The 15,496-nt window shown below is 40.0% G+C and overlaps 3 protein-coding genes across 5 annotated transcripts; all 3 read right to left on the bottom strand.

The window, feature by feature from the left end:
- Nucleotides 1-834: 834 nt before the first annotated feature.
- LOC108146217 (roquin-1) lies at nt 835-7,216 on the bottom strand. Its single transcript, XM_017272135.2, has 4 exons — nt 7,089-7,216; nt 5,634-5,796; nt 3,341-5,569; nt 835-3,103 (listed from the first exon to the last, which is right to left on the bottom strand). The coding sequence occupies exons 2-4, from the start codon at nt 5,793-5,795 to the stop codon at nt 2,951-2,953; spliced, it is 2,544 nt and encodes an 847-aa protein (XP_017127624.1). The 5' UTR covers nt 5,796; nt 7,089-7,216; the 3' UTR covers nt 835-2,950.
- A 495-nt stretch (nt 7,217-7,711) lies between these two features.
- Nucleotides 7,712-10,489, bottom strand: LOC108146501 (1-acyl-sn-glycerol-3-phosphate acyltransferase delta). Its single transcript, XM_017272537.2, has 5 exons — nt 10,471-10,489; nt 9,689-9,860; nt 8,603-9,135; nt 7,992-8,349; nt 7,712-7,930 (listed from the first exon to the last, which is right to left on the bottom strand). The coding sequence occupies exons 2-5, from the start codon at nt 9,852-9,854 to the stop codon at nt 7,857-7,859; spliced, it is 1,131 nt and encodes a 376-aa protein (XP_017128026.1). The 5' UTR covers nt 9,855-9,860; nt 10,471-10,489; the 3' UTR covers nt 7,712-7,856.
- Nucleotides 10,490-11,178: 689 nt separating this feature from the next.
- Nucleotides 11,179-15,304, bottom strand: LOC108146468 (1-acyl-sn-glycerol-3-phosphate acyltransferase gamma). 3 transcript variants are annotated; one of them, XM_017272482.2, is made up of 5 exons: nt 15,212-15,304; nt 13,654-13,840; nt 13,058-13,593; nt 12,063-12,420; nt 11,179-11,582 (listed from the first exon to the last, which is right to left on the bottom strand). In XM_017272482.2, the coding sequence occupies exons 2-5, from the start codon at nt 13,832-13,834 to the stop codon at nt 11,488-11,490; spliced, it is 1,170 nt and encodes a 389-aa protein (XP_017127971.1). In that variant the 5' UTR covers nt 13,835-13,840; nt 15,212-15,304; the 3' UTR covers nt 11,179-11,487. The 3 variants fall into 3 exon arrangements, with proteins under 3 accessions (XP_017127971.1, XP_017127972.1, XP_017127974.1); XM_017272483.2 differs by having other exon boundaries at nt 15,127-15,214; XM_017272485.2 differs by lacking the exon at nt 15,212-15,304 and adding an exon at nt 14,006-14,107.
- Nucleotides 15,305-15,496: the final 192 nt, after the last annotated feature.

Raw genomic sequence — 15,496 nt, 5'->3', positions numbered from 1 at the left:
TATGATACAATATACGTCTCTCGGATTCATTCTTCCAGTTGTGGGTGGTGTGTGTATTTAGATACATTATTATACTCGTTTATAGTTAGTTTTAATTAGCATTTAATATAAAGACATTTGTTCGTTCCCATTGAACTGGGATTAGTTTCGCATGTTAACTGTAAATTTCACATCATCACAATTCAAGGATCTTCAACTTATAAATTACACCAAATACAGCAACGATTCGTTTGCAGAGTCGTGACCTTTGACCTTACAGGGAGCTTACTCAGTTGAGTTTCGACATTTGGGCTGGGTTGCACGGTTAAAATTGAGAATATTGTATTGTATTGTCCTCGCCATAACACATTTGATGCGCTGAAAGAGAGTTCCCGGGCTATCTACTTATTCGATTGCAGTGTTCAGTGCTATGAAGGATGTTATTGGGTGGTGGTGGTTGGACAAGCGGTCTCCTGGCAGGTTTTCATAGACTTATCGGATCTGAGCTACTGCAAAGTCGTCTGTACGTATCTATATTCGACCTTGGTCGTTTAACATCACTAACCCTAAGTTGAGGAACAGAAGCGCCTATTAACATACCGTATTTTACGTTTATCTTCTTAAGTTAAGCGGATTGTCTGTATCTAGTTGTGTTAACTATAGGATCTCGTATTGTATTCCATTAAATTTCCTATCTGGTGGTTGCTGTTGATGTTCTTAGTTCCTTATTCTTTGCTGGTGGTTATATTTTAAGTTTCTCGTTTGCTTTCGACGCTTTTCAACGCTTTGATATGTTTCGCACATTATCTTTCATCTCGAACTTAAAGTAATGGTTGAAATAAAAACCGAAACAACTAAAAGTTTTGTGAAAATTTATTTGTAAATAAAATAAATAATTTTTTTTTTTTTGCATATTTTTTTCCACTTTGATTAACAGAACTCGAAATTTGCTTAGGGTAGAAACATTGAGTGATAATACCAAAAATACATTTAATTAACATATGTATAAATATATATGCATTTAAATAAGTGTGTGTAACTAGAAAATGTATGTGTGTATGTGTGAATTGCTCGGCACGATCTGTACAAAAAAAGAGCCTCGGTCAGTTTAGAAGTTTTGAAGTTTTGGAGTTTTGGGGATTTGGCGGGTTGCTGGACTGATTGTAAATTATAAAGTTACAAAACTCAACTCAACAAATACGTTATTATGAACTGAACCCATTGGGTTTAAGCTAAAAAAAACTTCACCACAGCCAAAGGTCGGGCGGAGAACGCTAAATCTGGATCTGAACCTGAATCGGGACTTAAGTACGCAGAAAAACGCCTCTCCGCCCAGCCTTCTTCTATATTTTCACATTTCACAGGAGACAAATAGATTGAAGAAATCTCAATTACCTCCCCTGTTGCGCTTCTATACATTGAATGCTTTAGTTTCTGAGTAATAGGAAATTACATTTAAATGTATGTTTTTTGTTTGTTTTAAAATTGCTTCGATCAATTTTAACTAGCTCACAACTGAACACATATTCCCCGGGGGGCGGGGAATATATTTTTACATGGATTCTACTACACACACGGCATCGAAACTCGTTAACAATAAATATATTTGTAAAGATATATATGTTATATTCTTCTATGATCAAGCGCAGTTATATATAAGGTTCCTGATTTCATCGCTTAACAAATACAAGTTACAAAATCTTTCATATTTGCTTCAAATCAAAATGATGTACAAAGTCTTGAAAGCAAAACGCGGGCTCAACTGACATTAATATATAATATTAATAATAGAGCGCACAAATTGGTTAGTTTCTAGATATAAATATAAATTTATATTTGCATAGAGTAGGTATGTGTAAATGTTCTCAAAGCCCTGACTGACATTTAACTTTCTCTTCGTCACTTTTTTTCTGTACTTTACTTTTCTCACAGTTTACAAAAAGGGAGAAGGGGACGTGATTTTAATTTATTTTCAATAAATTTAATAATATATAGTACAATAGTTAACAACATCGCACAATAGCGTTATTAAAATTTCTTTAAGAAATATAAACATTCATTTCACACACATACAAATGATCGTTCGTGTCCTGTGGTTCAGTGTGTATGCGTGTTAGTGTATGTGTGTGATTGTGTTTTGAGGACGAAAGAATATTGAGGTCCTTTCAGCCCTGCTGATTTTTGTATATATAAAAATAGCGTTTTGAAATAGTTAATAATTAAAAAAAATATATATGTTTATATCTATGTATACAGCGTTACACAATCAATCAAAATTTGATCACAAATAATCAGGGGGATGATAAACACATTATTTTGGATAGAAATTTGAGTTTTACTTAGATCTCGAAGTCTTGTGATCATGATTCAGTTAATTAGTGCACAGTTTCTATTTCATCTGAGAAAATTGCTTTAAAATCTTTGCTGCTATTCAAATCTGGATGTTTACATATCTCATCCCTCTTGATCACCATTTTTTTTCTACGGGGGGTTACTACAGTTCGTATTTATAGCAGATCTACAAGTCTGAGCTGAACTCTAGGCTAGACACAAAGTCTTACGATCTAAGTTGAGTTTGTTTTTGCTTGCTTTTTGTTATTTCAATTGCTAAACACAATCCCCGAATTTGAAACATAACACGAACATGGTCAAAACACATTTCCACAAAATTTGAACAATGAACTAAGTAGACAATTATTTAATAGATTCTAATAGACGGTACCCAACCCAGTTGATGTTTTGCTTTGTTTTGGCTCCGATCCAATAACGGATCAGTCGGATCAGTTGGATCAGTTTTAACTACAATTACATTTGAAATTCTACCAAAGTTTGAACTGTGCGGTACAAACCTCTAACGATGTGTAAAATGATTGCATTATACATATTCACTTCCCTCCCACTCGGTCTATATAAACACCTATATAGAAATATCCTCCGGCTGAGTGAGCCAACTGCTGCTGGCTGCTGGCAGCTAGTCCACCTTGATCCCACTGTCATCGGGATCGACGATGTCCACCAGGTTCTTCTCCAGCTGCAGCATCATCCCGCTGTCGATGCCGCCCTCGAAGCTATCCTCCGACATCAGCTGTGGCTTTCTGCCCCACATCGGCTGCTGCTGCTGCTGCTGTTTTTGGCAAGATAATAATAGATAGATAGATAATAGATTAAATAAGTAATAGTAAGTATTAAGTACTTCCGGTGTTTAATGACAGCTCTAAAAGAACTCGGCTATCTATAAGTGCTTAGGGTGTGCTTGTTACCAAGCCTTTTAACCATAAAGCAAACAGTCAAATATAGAACACAAGTTAAATATTCACACCCCTGATTACTGGGCAATAAAAAACTAAGTAACCACACCTACCTTATTGGCATTGAAGTTATCGTTCCTGTCGCTCTTGTAGCCACCATATCCCAGGTCACTATCGTTCTCCAGCAGCCAGTTGTTCCAATTGCTGCCCGTGCTGCTCTTGGGACAAATGGGACCATAGCGACTTAGCATGGAGGAGCCGGTGGGCACATCAAATGTGGACGCATCGTCATCCAATATGGAATCCGAACGCACAAAATTCGCCGACTCTTTACCCGAATTATTCCAGAACAGCAGCGGTGAGCTATGATTATTGTTATTGTTGTGGGAGCTGCTATTGTTGTTGTTGTTGTTGTTGTTGCTATTGTGATTGTTGTTGGTACGCCGGAACAGAGGCAGTGCATCCACATCGCTTTCCGGGGCTCTGTCCAGATCTATGTTAACACTATTCGGCGGTTTCTTTTCATAAAATGAGGTATCAGCTGTTGCGGCTAAAATCGACAACGGTCGGCTGGGATTCGGCTTGCTGGACGGTGGCTGCTGCTGTGGGGGATGCTGTGGCGGATGCTGCTGCTGCTGCTGCTGCTGCTGAGCGAGGTAGGCATGATCCCATGGGTTGCCCAGATGGAAGACATCCCCGGCGCCACCGGGCAGCATGTAGCCCTTGTGCAGGTTGCTGTTCACACTAAAGTTCGGTGGGTTGGCATTGCGTTGTGGTGGAGCTCCCGGATTGGTTTGGTATTCCCTGGGCGCGGGATTCCGCTGCTGACCAACGCCGTAGCCGGTGAAGCGAGGATCATAGCGGCCGGGCACTATGAGTCGTGCAATGGGACTGTGATGCGAGGGATGGAGTAGCGGTGGTGGCGGCTGTTGTGGCGGCAATCCTCCTCCTCCTGGCGACAGACCCAAACTGGGCTCCAGATAGCCCCTGGGTGAGCCCATGTAGTGCATGGGCGACATGGGCAGCATGGGCGGCACTCCCAGCGCTTGTCCATCCTGCTCTCCCAGCGGCTTCTTAAGGGCTCCACCGACCATGGTCGGCGGTCCTTGCAGGGCCAGCGGTGTCTTCATATGCTTGCCACGATTGCGGGCCCGATAGCGCTCTACCTCCTCCTGGGAGTGGGCGAAGGTGCAGCTGGCACCTCGGGGACACACCCGCCGCACATTCAAATCCCTGCACAGGCTGATCTTGTACTTGGGATTGCTATTGGCTGTGCCACCACTGCCACCGCCACTGAGGCCGTCCTGTGCCTTGCGCACGCCGTGGTGCTGCAGAAAGTTCACCAATCCCACGACCGAATGACGCACTGCATCCAGGGCCTCGGCCAAATCCGGCCAGGGTGCCACCTCCGCACAGGGATCGATGTTGGCCAGGTACTTGAGGTGGTGATGCAGACTGGCCAGCTTGGCAGGATCACTGGTGCGCTGCAACGCGATAACCAACTCCTGAACCGATTGGGCAAAGGAACTGGGCGTCTGCAGCTTGTCGATGATGCTCTGCATGTGGCTCTTGTGCATCACGTCGCCGTACAGCAGGGAAGACCATTGTTCCGGGGCAATGCGCAGACCCGCCTCGGTGGCAATCTGGACGATCTGGGCATCGTGCTCGCGTCGCAGGGCGTCGTAGGTGCGGAACTCCTCTTTGAGCTGCATCAGCGATGAGTCTGCCTCGCGTTTGGACACCTTGAAGCAGCTGGCTCGGTAGAGTAGCTGCACCACATGTCCGATACTCGTCTTGGAGGCCTGTGGAAACTGCGGTTCCAATCGCTGCACCACGAACATGACCAGCACTTTGCGCGACAACGCAGATCCCTCCTCCAGCGCCAGGAGCACTAGTTTGAGCACCTCCTCCTGCATGGCCGGTCCCAGAAACTGACATCCTCTCGTCCGCACCGCCGCCCACAGGTTTGAGCTCAGCTGCTGGGGATTCTGGTGCTGCAGGATCAGCTCGGTGACTGTGCGTTCGCCCAGGGATCTGGCCGCCCGGAGTGCCCTCACCCGTCCCTCCTCCTCCATCAGCTGGCAGTTGACCAGGGTGACCAGTTTCCGTTGCATGGGTCGAGTTAGGAGATTGCCATTGCCGTTCAGGTTGAGGAAGGACTTCAAGTGCAGTGCCAGCTCCTCGATGCACTGCTGACCGAGATGGTAGCACTTGAGGTGCTCCGGCTCCAGCTTCTGCACACTGGGCGGTGGTGGTCCCAGCTCCAGGAGCTCCGAATCCTTGACCAGCTGGAGCAAGGCATGGTTAACGGGCAGATTGTCGATCTCGCTGACAATTACGGTCTGTAAAATAGGTTTTACACCATGTAGGAACAAAGATTAGGAATTGGGATGGAGCAGAACTCACCTGATCGAAGGGACACTGCCGGTTGTAGAGGGTCGTCAGGCATAGCTTGCAGATGGTGTGCCCGCAGCCCAGACTGACCGGGCATCGCTGGCTGGCCGCGAATTCATTGCAGCAGATGGGACAGTTCAGAAAATCTGTCCATGAGGGAGCCTGAATCGGCATGCTGTGGATATAGCAACCATGAAAACATCAATTAAGATGATTAAGTCAAAGGGAAAGGAAGACCAACTGCGGCTAACGAAGTTCGGCATACTCTTGGCAGGCATCTTGAGGATATTATTATCATAACAAAAGTTAGTATTTCAAGAAATGACAAACAATACTTATAACTTTATTTCTGTTCCGTAAATCGAGGAACTTTTTATCGGGGATTGGCTGACAAGAACTTTATTGGACCTCAACTGTATTTCTTAAAATTTTATTTTTTTATATTCTTTAAATAAAAATTCTTTTGCTAATGGCAGTAAAATTGCTGTTTTATTCAAGCAGTAACGATCTTTTGGGTAGAAAATAAATATATTTTTAAAATGTAATACATCTAAAAAATGTATGATGTAAAATGTAATCAAAATAGATTGTAACTTAATTTTATTGACGTCTGAAAGTTGGAACAAGCTACAATCTTTAAGATTTATCCCTCTATTGGATTTAATTGAATTTAGCCCTAATATGGAAAACTTGCGTTAAATATAAACAAATTATCTAAATCTTTGAGCAAGAATACCTCAAAAAATAAATTTTAAATTGGTAAATACATGGCCGAAAAATGAATGGTGTTACAGAAGTGATGTAAAAATACAAGTGACGTGAGTCAAGGTAGAGTTATTTTCCATTTACAACGATCAAAAAGTGGCACAGTAAAAAAAAGTTTCGCTTTCGTCTTTTTCTTCTTCTTCTTGCAATAGCCCCAACGTCAGCTGTCGCTTACACACACACATGCACACCTGCACACACACACACTCTCTATTTGATGTTGGTGTGTGGGGGCATTTGTACACGCATGCAAGTATATCTGTATGTATATAGCGCATATATATGCCCAAGTTGCACTTCCTGGAGAAGTTTTTTGAGGGTTTAAGGACATGAAGGATCGTTTAAGATCCTTTCGAGCCCCTCAGAGAGCCACTCACACACACAGGCGAACCTTTTTAATGGGGAAACACAAACGTAACTCGCTTTCAACGTCATCAGCCATCCGCTTTCTTTTAAGACGCGAACAAAGGGCAATATCGGCTAGAAATCTACGCGATTTGTGGTCCTCGGACCTCCTAATTAGGCTTTTAATCCTTCGGGCTCGTCCTTGAACGGCAGCTATCCCCCAGGAAAATCACTGAGCTCCACAAAACTCTCTCCCAAAGTTTTTTTTTCGTTACGTTTCACTTTTCACTTTGGCCGCAATTTACGATCGAAAGTCACTCGAAAGCTGATTTCAGCACTGGCGATGCACTGACTCACCTTCAAAATGCACATATTATTGCATTAAAGGTACGAAAATATGTTTTTTAATTTTCATTTGATTTTTTTTGTAAAAAATTGGGAAGTTGCAATCAGTATTAGAGGTGGAAACATCGATGCCAACAGCGATGTCATCGATGTTTTCGAAACATCGGCTATCGATGTTTGGCCGGGCAGCATCGATTAATTTTAGCTCAGCTGATTGCGATTGGTCGTTATCGTAAATGCATTGACTATCAATATTTAAAAGTTTATTTTAGCGGGATTTTTTTTTTTAATTTTGAATAGAGCATTTATAAATTAAACATATATTAATCGTCTAAGTTTGACTAAAAAATCTCTTTAAAGTCTTAATATATTATTTATTCTAAGTTTTTGTGATTGTGTTCTAATTAGCACTTAGTGAATAAGAAAACTTTTAAAATGCCCTATAATTAAATTTAATGGCAATTTTTTCATTAATATAGTGAACTATTACCTAATGCTATTATCTTGAACTACACTGTAGACGCCAGTATTGCGATTTGAGATGGTGATGTAATTAATCTGATTAAATTTACATCGCACGTCTACAGCCCAGAAACTACTAATACCTTTAACCAGGAAATACAAGGCAAAAACAATCCATTTAAAATTCTTTTATTCAGTTATCTTTGTACATTTGACATAATGTACATTATTTGCAGGGTTTTCCAGTCGGGTAATAATTACATGTAATTCATCTCATTTAAAAATGTCATCGAGTTGCAAAAACTCTGGGATAAGAATCTATTTCTTAACGCCATAAGCAGAACCCTTGCTAATCTTCGAGGCGTTAACAGCGTATTCCATGAGGCCATAAACTAAAAACAAATTATAACAAAATGAAATACAAATTCAATGAGATTACATTATTTAACTTACATCCTCCCAGAACGGTTAAAACCGTGATAAAACCAATCCAGTTGCCCACAACCACGGCGCTGATCAAATAATGCAAAATGCACAGGACACAAAAACTAGCCCAGCCCAAAAAGTTAAGCAATGTGGCTAAACGCGGCTTGAAGATCTTCTCGGGAACCTCCTTTTCTCCAGAAGCCTTGAAGAAGCTACCGGTTTCGTGGAAGCTGTCGATGATCTTATCCTTCTGTACAAAAAAGTCCTGTATCCAGGCGGCGGCTTCCTTCTCACCTTCCGGCACCTTTTCTAGTGGCACTCGACGAATTAACATGTACGGCTCAACGGGCTCTCCATTTAACTGGGACAACGTGGTGGGTCTTGTCTAGAATAAAATAAATCTCAATTTAAACACAATGATTTATACTTTAAGGCGTATGGGTTCAATTTGATAAAATGTTTCTACTTTCTCTAACCTAGAATTAAGAAAAAAAGTAGTATCATTATAAATATTTAAATGTAACCATTTAAATTCCGTTAATTAAACTTAGTATATATAGGAAGATCTGAAATTAAGTTCCTTTAAAATGTATTTTTCCCTTTTTTGAGAGTTTTTGAAAAGTTTTGAAAAGCCTCACCTCAGCATTTCGCTTGAAAGCGAGATTGAGGTCGTAGATGGCAGGACAGACGCCTCGCATGGTTGGCAGACTGGTGGTGAATCCCTTGGTGCGCGGAACCAAATGGTGCTTCATGATGGGAAGACCTCGTTCCTGGGCAAATTTCACAGACAACTCGTGCTTGGCCTTAGTGAATCGAGTGCCCTCGGCATTGAGGAGCAACCAAACTGGGTCCGGGTAGGAAAAGACCTCCTTTAGCTGCGTTTTGATCACCACCTTGTCCTTCTCGAAATCGCGGTCCAGAAAGATGAATTCGGCCATCCACCAAACCCATCCTAACACGGGAATATAGCGAAGCATCTTCTTGGCAAAGGCTTTGGTTCCTCCCAGAACTCCCAGTTTGTCGCTAATCATCCAGATGGTCAACCAGTCAATCTCGTACGTGTGGTTCATTAGCATAAATGCATGCTCCTTGCCAAAGTACTTCTCATCCTCGGGGTCGATATACACCCTTAATTTACTGCCTGCATACCACTCAGCCACACAGACCAGAACTAAAATGGGAAACATTTTAAAAACATTTAAGTATTTATATTCTTCTAAAGGTTTAGCTTTCAAAAGACTGTATTTTAAATATTAATAGCAAGTTCAGAACTTATTTAATCAGATGCATTACATACAGCGCTGGTCAAAATAACAGTAGTGGGCAACTTTTCTTTTTATTTATTATAATGCTTACTAACCAATAAACAAAACGAGACTTAAAACACTTTTTTATTGCTTCATTGAAGAAAATTTAAAACTGTTAATAGTTCCTTAACATTAACTTTTTTTTATACTGTAGAAATACAAAAGTTGCTTAATTGTTATTTCTATAAGCTAAAATACTACTATTATTAACTTTTAATAAAAATAAAACTTTTGAAATGGGCAATTTAATATTTTCAATTCTGATTTCTAATAGGAAATGTGAAAAAAGACGACGTAACGGTAGTGACCTTATCACGACAAAAACTTGTGCCGGAAATGTCATAAAAAACTAAACACTATCTGAAATTGTATTCCTAACCTTATGATAATGGTAAATTTGACTTTTCTAATACTTACTGCAGTAGAACGAGTAGTGCAGGTAGTACATAAGACTCCGGGAAAGGCGTTTGTCAAAGGGTCTTACAAGAATGATCAGCAAAAGCTGGCCAATGTTGATGATGAAGCCGGCTGTGAAGAATGTCACGGCGATCAGCAGTCGCCCCAATCCCTTAAGATGCGACATCCTAAGCTAAAAATAAGCACATTTAAATAAAATCTATCAATTAAGGTCAACTATTACATAAACACGTCGAATTTCCTGTCTGCAATGCAGTTAATAAATATGTCCAGCGCGCGATATCAACCTAATTATGGCAGCACTAAAACTTTGCTCCCGATGTGTCATGAAAAAATGGAATTGCTTAAATTATAGTACCGTAAACGCACACTTGAAAAACTCAGTGTATCAGTACAGTAAGCACTCTATTATGTGTTCACTAATAAACTTTACTTATTACTCTGTATCTTACATTTTTGGATTTCCATTGATAAGATTATATATACATATGTATATCTGTAAGACGAATTAATAAACCAATACCGAGAAATAATAAAATAACAGCCACAATTTCACAATGATATTAAATTATTTTGTTTAAATATTATCAAAATGTAATCTGATATAGAAAAACTTGTTTAGAGTTTTTGGTTTTAATTTGGTTTTTAATAAACAACCGTTGATAAAACTTCCGTAATAGAACCTTTTAAATTTGTACTTGATATACATATATAGCTTTTTTCACTTTCAGTTTTTCGATATGATACTGTTCTGTTCTTCACTAACACAAACACACTTACCAATCTTTGCGGAACCTTAACAATTTAGAGAACTTGTTTTACCAACCAGCTGAAATCAACTGAATGAAATTGACTGTTTTCTAAGCGCCCGGGCCCCTAGAGATATAGATCTGCGTCGATAATACACCCCAGGAACCTATAAACTAACACTATTAACCACCTGTTATCAGTGAAACCAGGGAAACCAGGCGGACCACTTATGTCCAAATAAATGAGGTTGTACTATATAGCCAAGGGCAAGCAGTCGAACTAACGGAACTTGTGCTCTGCTTCTGATCGTTACAACTGATAAAGAACCGAAAGTGTTTAGCATGCTGATAAGTACAAATATATTTTTTACGATATGAACGAAAATTTATTTGTTAATTAAAATGCAGTTAATTTTACTTTGCCTTCGCTTTTGGCTTAACTTACTCATTACATCTCTTAAACATAGGATTTTTGTAAATTTTAGTGTTTTTATGGAGATAAAGATAAATTGACATGTTTACAATTTGGTTAAGAGTAATATTTATATTTAAAATGAACTCAGATTTATATTTTTGTTATTTTTTTTTGTATCTTCGATTTACAAAAGAAAAAAAATACTGTGGTATTTTGAGTTAAGGTCACTCTTTTGGTGCACTGCTTGCACGGCCACTCATCAGCTGTTAGATCCCCTTATCAGCGCACTGCTTGCCTTATCAGAAAAAACAAACAAACTTCTCACGTTCGGTTTAATTTTTATTATTGCAATGCTCGCCAAAATAACATTGATCAAACGATTAAATTTCCACTTAGGTGTACAACTACCAACTACATACGCAAATTGATGGCTCCAGTGTGCGGGAGTTACCTCGTAACCATAAACTTAGACAAAAAAACATGCACTTCTGTTCAAAAAACACTTTAAATCGTCCGGTAAGGAATCGCGAATTGATCCATTTAGCAGAGAGATTTTGCGAGAGGACTGCCTTTTACAAAATCACTTGTAAATAATTGAGTTCGACGACAATCGGAACTAAATGCGAAATCGAAAGTTACTTTGTGCTCGGCTTAGAGGCACCACCAGCTCCATAGCTGGATCCCTTGCTGATCTTCGTCTTGTTGATGGCCTGACCCATTAGCCAGTAAACTGAAAATAAGAAAAGTTTAGAAAAATAAGTAAGCTAGGTTTTCAAAAAAATATTAAAAATATTAAAATATTTAGTCTATCACACTGGAAGTTTTGTTGTTAAAGGTTTTCTACATTTGTTTAAAGATAATATATTGCTATGTGTATTATAGCTGCTGATATCAGCACAATGTTCGCCAAAAGAAAATTTGGACAATCTAAAAATTATTAAGAAGCAAAGTAAAAATCAAATAAAAGTTATCAAATCCACAATCAACAAGTTATCTGTTTGTTTTTCCATTATCTGTTGCACTCAAATTTGTTGTTCTAAATGCCAAGTTATTATAAAAACTGAAAGATATATAGATATATAGGAGTATAAATACTTTATAACTACAATAAATTTGCCTTTAAGTAACATACACTATTTTTTCAATAAAGTTCTCTATAATGAATAGCTTCTAATGTGATATCTCGCGTAAAACCTAATCCTGAACTTACAGAGTCCCAGCACGGAACATGCAGTTATAAAGGCCGTCCAGTTGGCCGCCAGCAAGGAAGTGATTAGGTAGTAGAAAATGCAGAAAAGCGAGAATGTCGCCCAGCAGGCAAAGTTCACCAGCGAACACAGCCTGGGTTTGGTCACGATTGACGGCACCTCCTTAATGCCGGACGTCTTGAAGAAGCTGCCCGTCTCCAGGAAGCTGTCGATGATCTTGTCCTTTTCCACGAACAGATTCTGCAGCCAGGCGGCGGCCTCCTTCTCGTCCTCGGGCACCTGTTCCAGGGGAATACGCCTCATCAGGAGGTGAGGGTGCACGCTTTTTCCATGCAGCAGGCTCAACATGGTGGCAGGGGTCTACAAAAAGTAAAAGACATACTATAAGATTGTGTTTATAACCTTGGAATAACACAGTGTAAGATAAAGGGCACCGCTTTCAGTAGTATTTATATGCTGAATTTACGATTCCACGTTCCGACGATAGCTTTATAATCTCAATTCAACCGAGTCCACAAGTATTATTTAAAGCCGTAATAAATTTATATTACATGCAAATATCATTAGTGAGAAGAAAATCTATTCACATTTGTTGCCAAATCATGTTGGCCAAAAAGGTTAGTTTCACTACCAAATTAACATTTTATTTAATTTACTTTAACTTGAAATGTTATCTTATTCAAACTGATTGGTATCGGTACTCTATTCGTTCTTGAAAATAACATGAGAGGAATATTTAAAGTGGTAGCAACAAGTTATGCAGATCAAAGTAAGTGATTAGATTAGCATGAGGCAATCAGGCAGGCGTTATCAAACTGGCTGATAAGCCTAATCGAAAATATATAAGTATGCAATGCAAAATTCTGCATTAATAAAATTAAAAAAATATTAATACCTTAACTATATTATATAACTCAAGTTACTTAAAGTTATCCACTGAAATTCATAGCTTAAGGTAAGAAGAATTCTACCTGAGAAAGCTTGGAATATTATTTACCTTGTCTGTGGGCCTGTACGCTAGGTTAATGTCGTAGATGGCGGGACAAAGACCCCGGATGGGTGCCAAGCTGGCGGTGAATCCCTTGGAGCGTGGGATCAAGTGATGCTTCAGCACCGGCATGCCCCTTTCCTGGGCGAACTTTACGGATGCCTCGTGTTTGGCGGGCGTGAAACGGGTGCCCTCCGCGTTGAGCAAAAGCCAGGTGGACGAGGGATAGGAGAAGACCACCTTGAGCTGCTCAGTGATGATGGTCTTGTCCTGGTCGAAGTTGCGGTTGAGGAAGACGAACTCGGCGAGCCACCAGCTCCAGCCGATGATGGGCAAATAACGGATGGCCTTCTTGGCATAGGCCTTGCAGTTGCCGAGGACTCCCAGCTTGTCGCAGATCATCCAGCCGTTGAGCCAGTCGATCTCGTACTTGTGGTTCATGAGTAGCAGCACATGCTCCTTGCCGGCATGGTTTTCAAAGTCGTGTTTGTCCATGTAGACGGTCATCGTGCTGCCGGCATACCATTCGGCAAAGAACATAATCTCTAAGGGAATATAAAACTTTGATATTACGGTTTTTAGCAATCTGGTTGGCATATACTCACGGGAATACATCGAGTAGCAGGCATAGTACATCAACTGGCGGAAGAGTCGCTTGTTTATGGGCTTGATGAACACATGCATCAGCAGCTGGATAAAGTTGATGCATAGCCCACTGGTGAAGAAGGTGAGCGCGATGCACAGGTGGATCAGTCTCAATTGTTTCAGCTTCTCCAGCGACACCATTTTGATCTACAAGTACCAAATGCGTAACCAATAAAACTGCAGCCTTTACGTAATCAACAATTTAATTGCACGTTATTCGCCTTGTAAAGTGGTACTCGTAAGTCCAACTTTATAGACCCCACGGACGAAACACCCCGTTTATGGCCGTTAAACAAAGTTCGCCGCACTCACTCTAGTTGAGTTTTCGTTTTCTTGGGCTAAGAGCACGCGGCTAAGTTGAAAGAAAGCGTGAAAAGCGGGAAGGCAACCACCTGCGCCACCAGCTGGCAATGGACTGGGGCAACCACCGAGTCGCAGAGATATTCGACAGATATCGGGACAGCTATAAAGTTTGCTAAACCGGCAGCCGTAGCAGAAATCTAATCAGCCTTTGCCGGACAATCGATGACTTCTCACCTGGAAATTGCAAAAGTCGCAATGGACAAAGTCCGAATGTTTGACGGGTAGTCATTATAGGGCCGATCGAAGATACTTCACAGTGGAAGCTCGCAAAAGTAAATAATCTTGAGAGTATTTTAAACAGTGAGTAATTAGTATGGGGAGGAAAGCAAGCTTTAGTGCTACTTTTAGTACATAGAGGTAAAACCACGGTTGTTAAATCATTTTTATAGTGTGTGGAAAATAAAAGTTCAACTGTTGGACTTTGCGGAGTATCCATTAAAATTTAATATATATTAAAAATGTATATTATGTATAAACTTGAGTTACGGAACATCCAAAAATGTGCAAAAATGTTACAATATATGCAAGAAATAAAAGGATTATGATGTTGCAGCTATTTTAAAAAATATTTGGGTATAATATTACAGTGGAAAAATATTTTGATAAGAGACTCTTTTACAAAGTCCCAAAGAAATCTCAAGTACAATAAAACTCTTGTCTATATAAACCCAAAATCACAATTGATTGTGGTATTATTGCATTTAATTGGTGACCCCGACGGGGTTGATTGTTGAACCCCTTGCATAAAATTAGTTTACTTTTTCGATCGTTTACTATGTATAGCGTTACATATAAGCGTATATGTATACATGTACATGCATATATATACATATATTACTCAGCTGGCCCACGTGTGCGAGTGTGTGTGTGGCGTGACGTGACGTGGTTAGCTTTACGGTTATCACTCGTTTTAGCGCTTCACGATCCGCGATCGCATCGCCACCCACTATTATCAAAAACAAAGTCCACCCGCAGGGCTATCAATCTCTTATCGGTTATTCCCTGGTACACATTGTGTACATATATACATATATATAGCAGCCCTTCGATGAGCCTTGCCCTTCGCTTACAAATATCACTGGGCAGAGACTAGTTGGAAAAACACTGGACACTATAATATATTATTAACTTGGCGCCGACTTGCCCGCCATTTACCTTTTTGGCAATGTTTTTGTGCGAATTGATTTGTTTTCTTTTGTAACCCTACGGTATGACCGTTCGAGTGCAATGACGTTTGCTCCGGTAAAGAAGAGGAAGCACAGTATTTCCTGGATTTAGTATTTTTCAACAGTGTAACCAAGTTACAAACTTTCGTATTAGATTTAGTAGGTTTTAAAATATTTTAAACTTGTTTTAATTTTATTACAATTTTTTCTTTACATTATACAGAATAGAGCAATTTTAATCAGCTGCTCGTCTGCTATTTCATAAGAAGTTAAA

This window comes from Drosophila elegans, unplaced genomic scaffold, assembly GCF_018152505.1.
Source record: "Drosophila elegans isolate 14027-0461.03 unplaced genomic scaffold, ASM1815250v1 contig_208, whole genome shotgun sequence".
Taxonomy (NCBI): Eukaryota; Metazoa; Arthropoda; class Insecta; order Diptera; family Drosophilidae; genus Drosophila; species Drosophila elegans.
The sequence above is the reverse complement of the archived record's forward strand: the minus strand, read 5'-3'. Positions and strand labels throughout refer to the sequence as shown.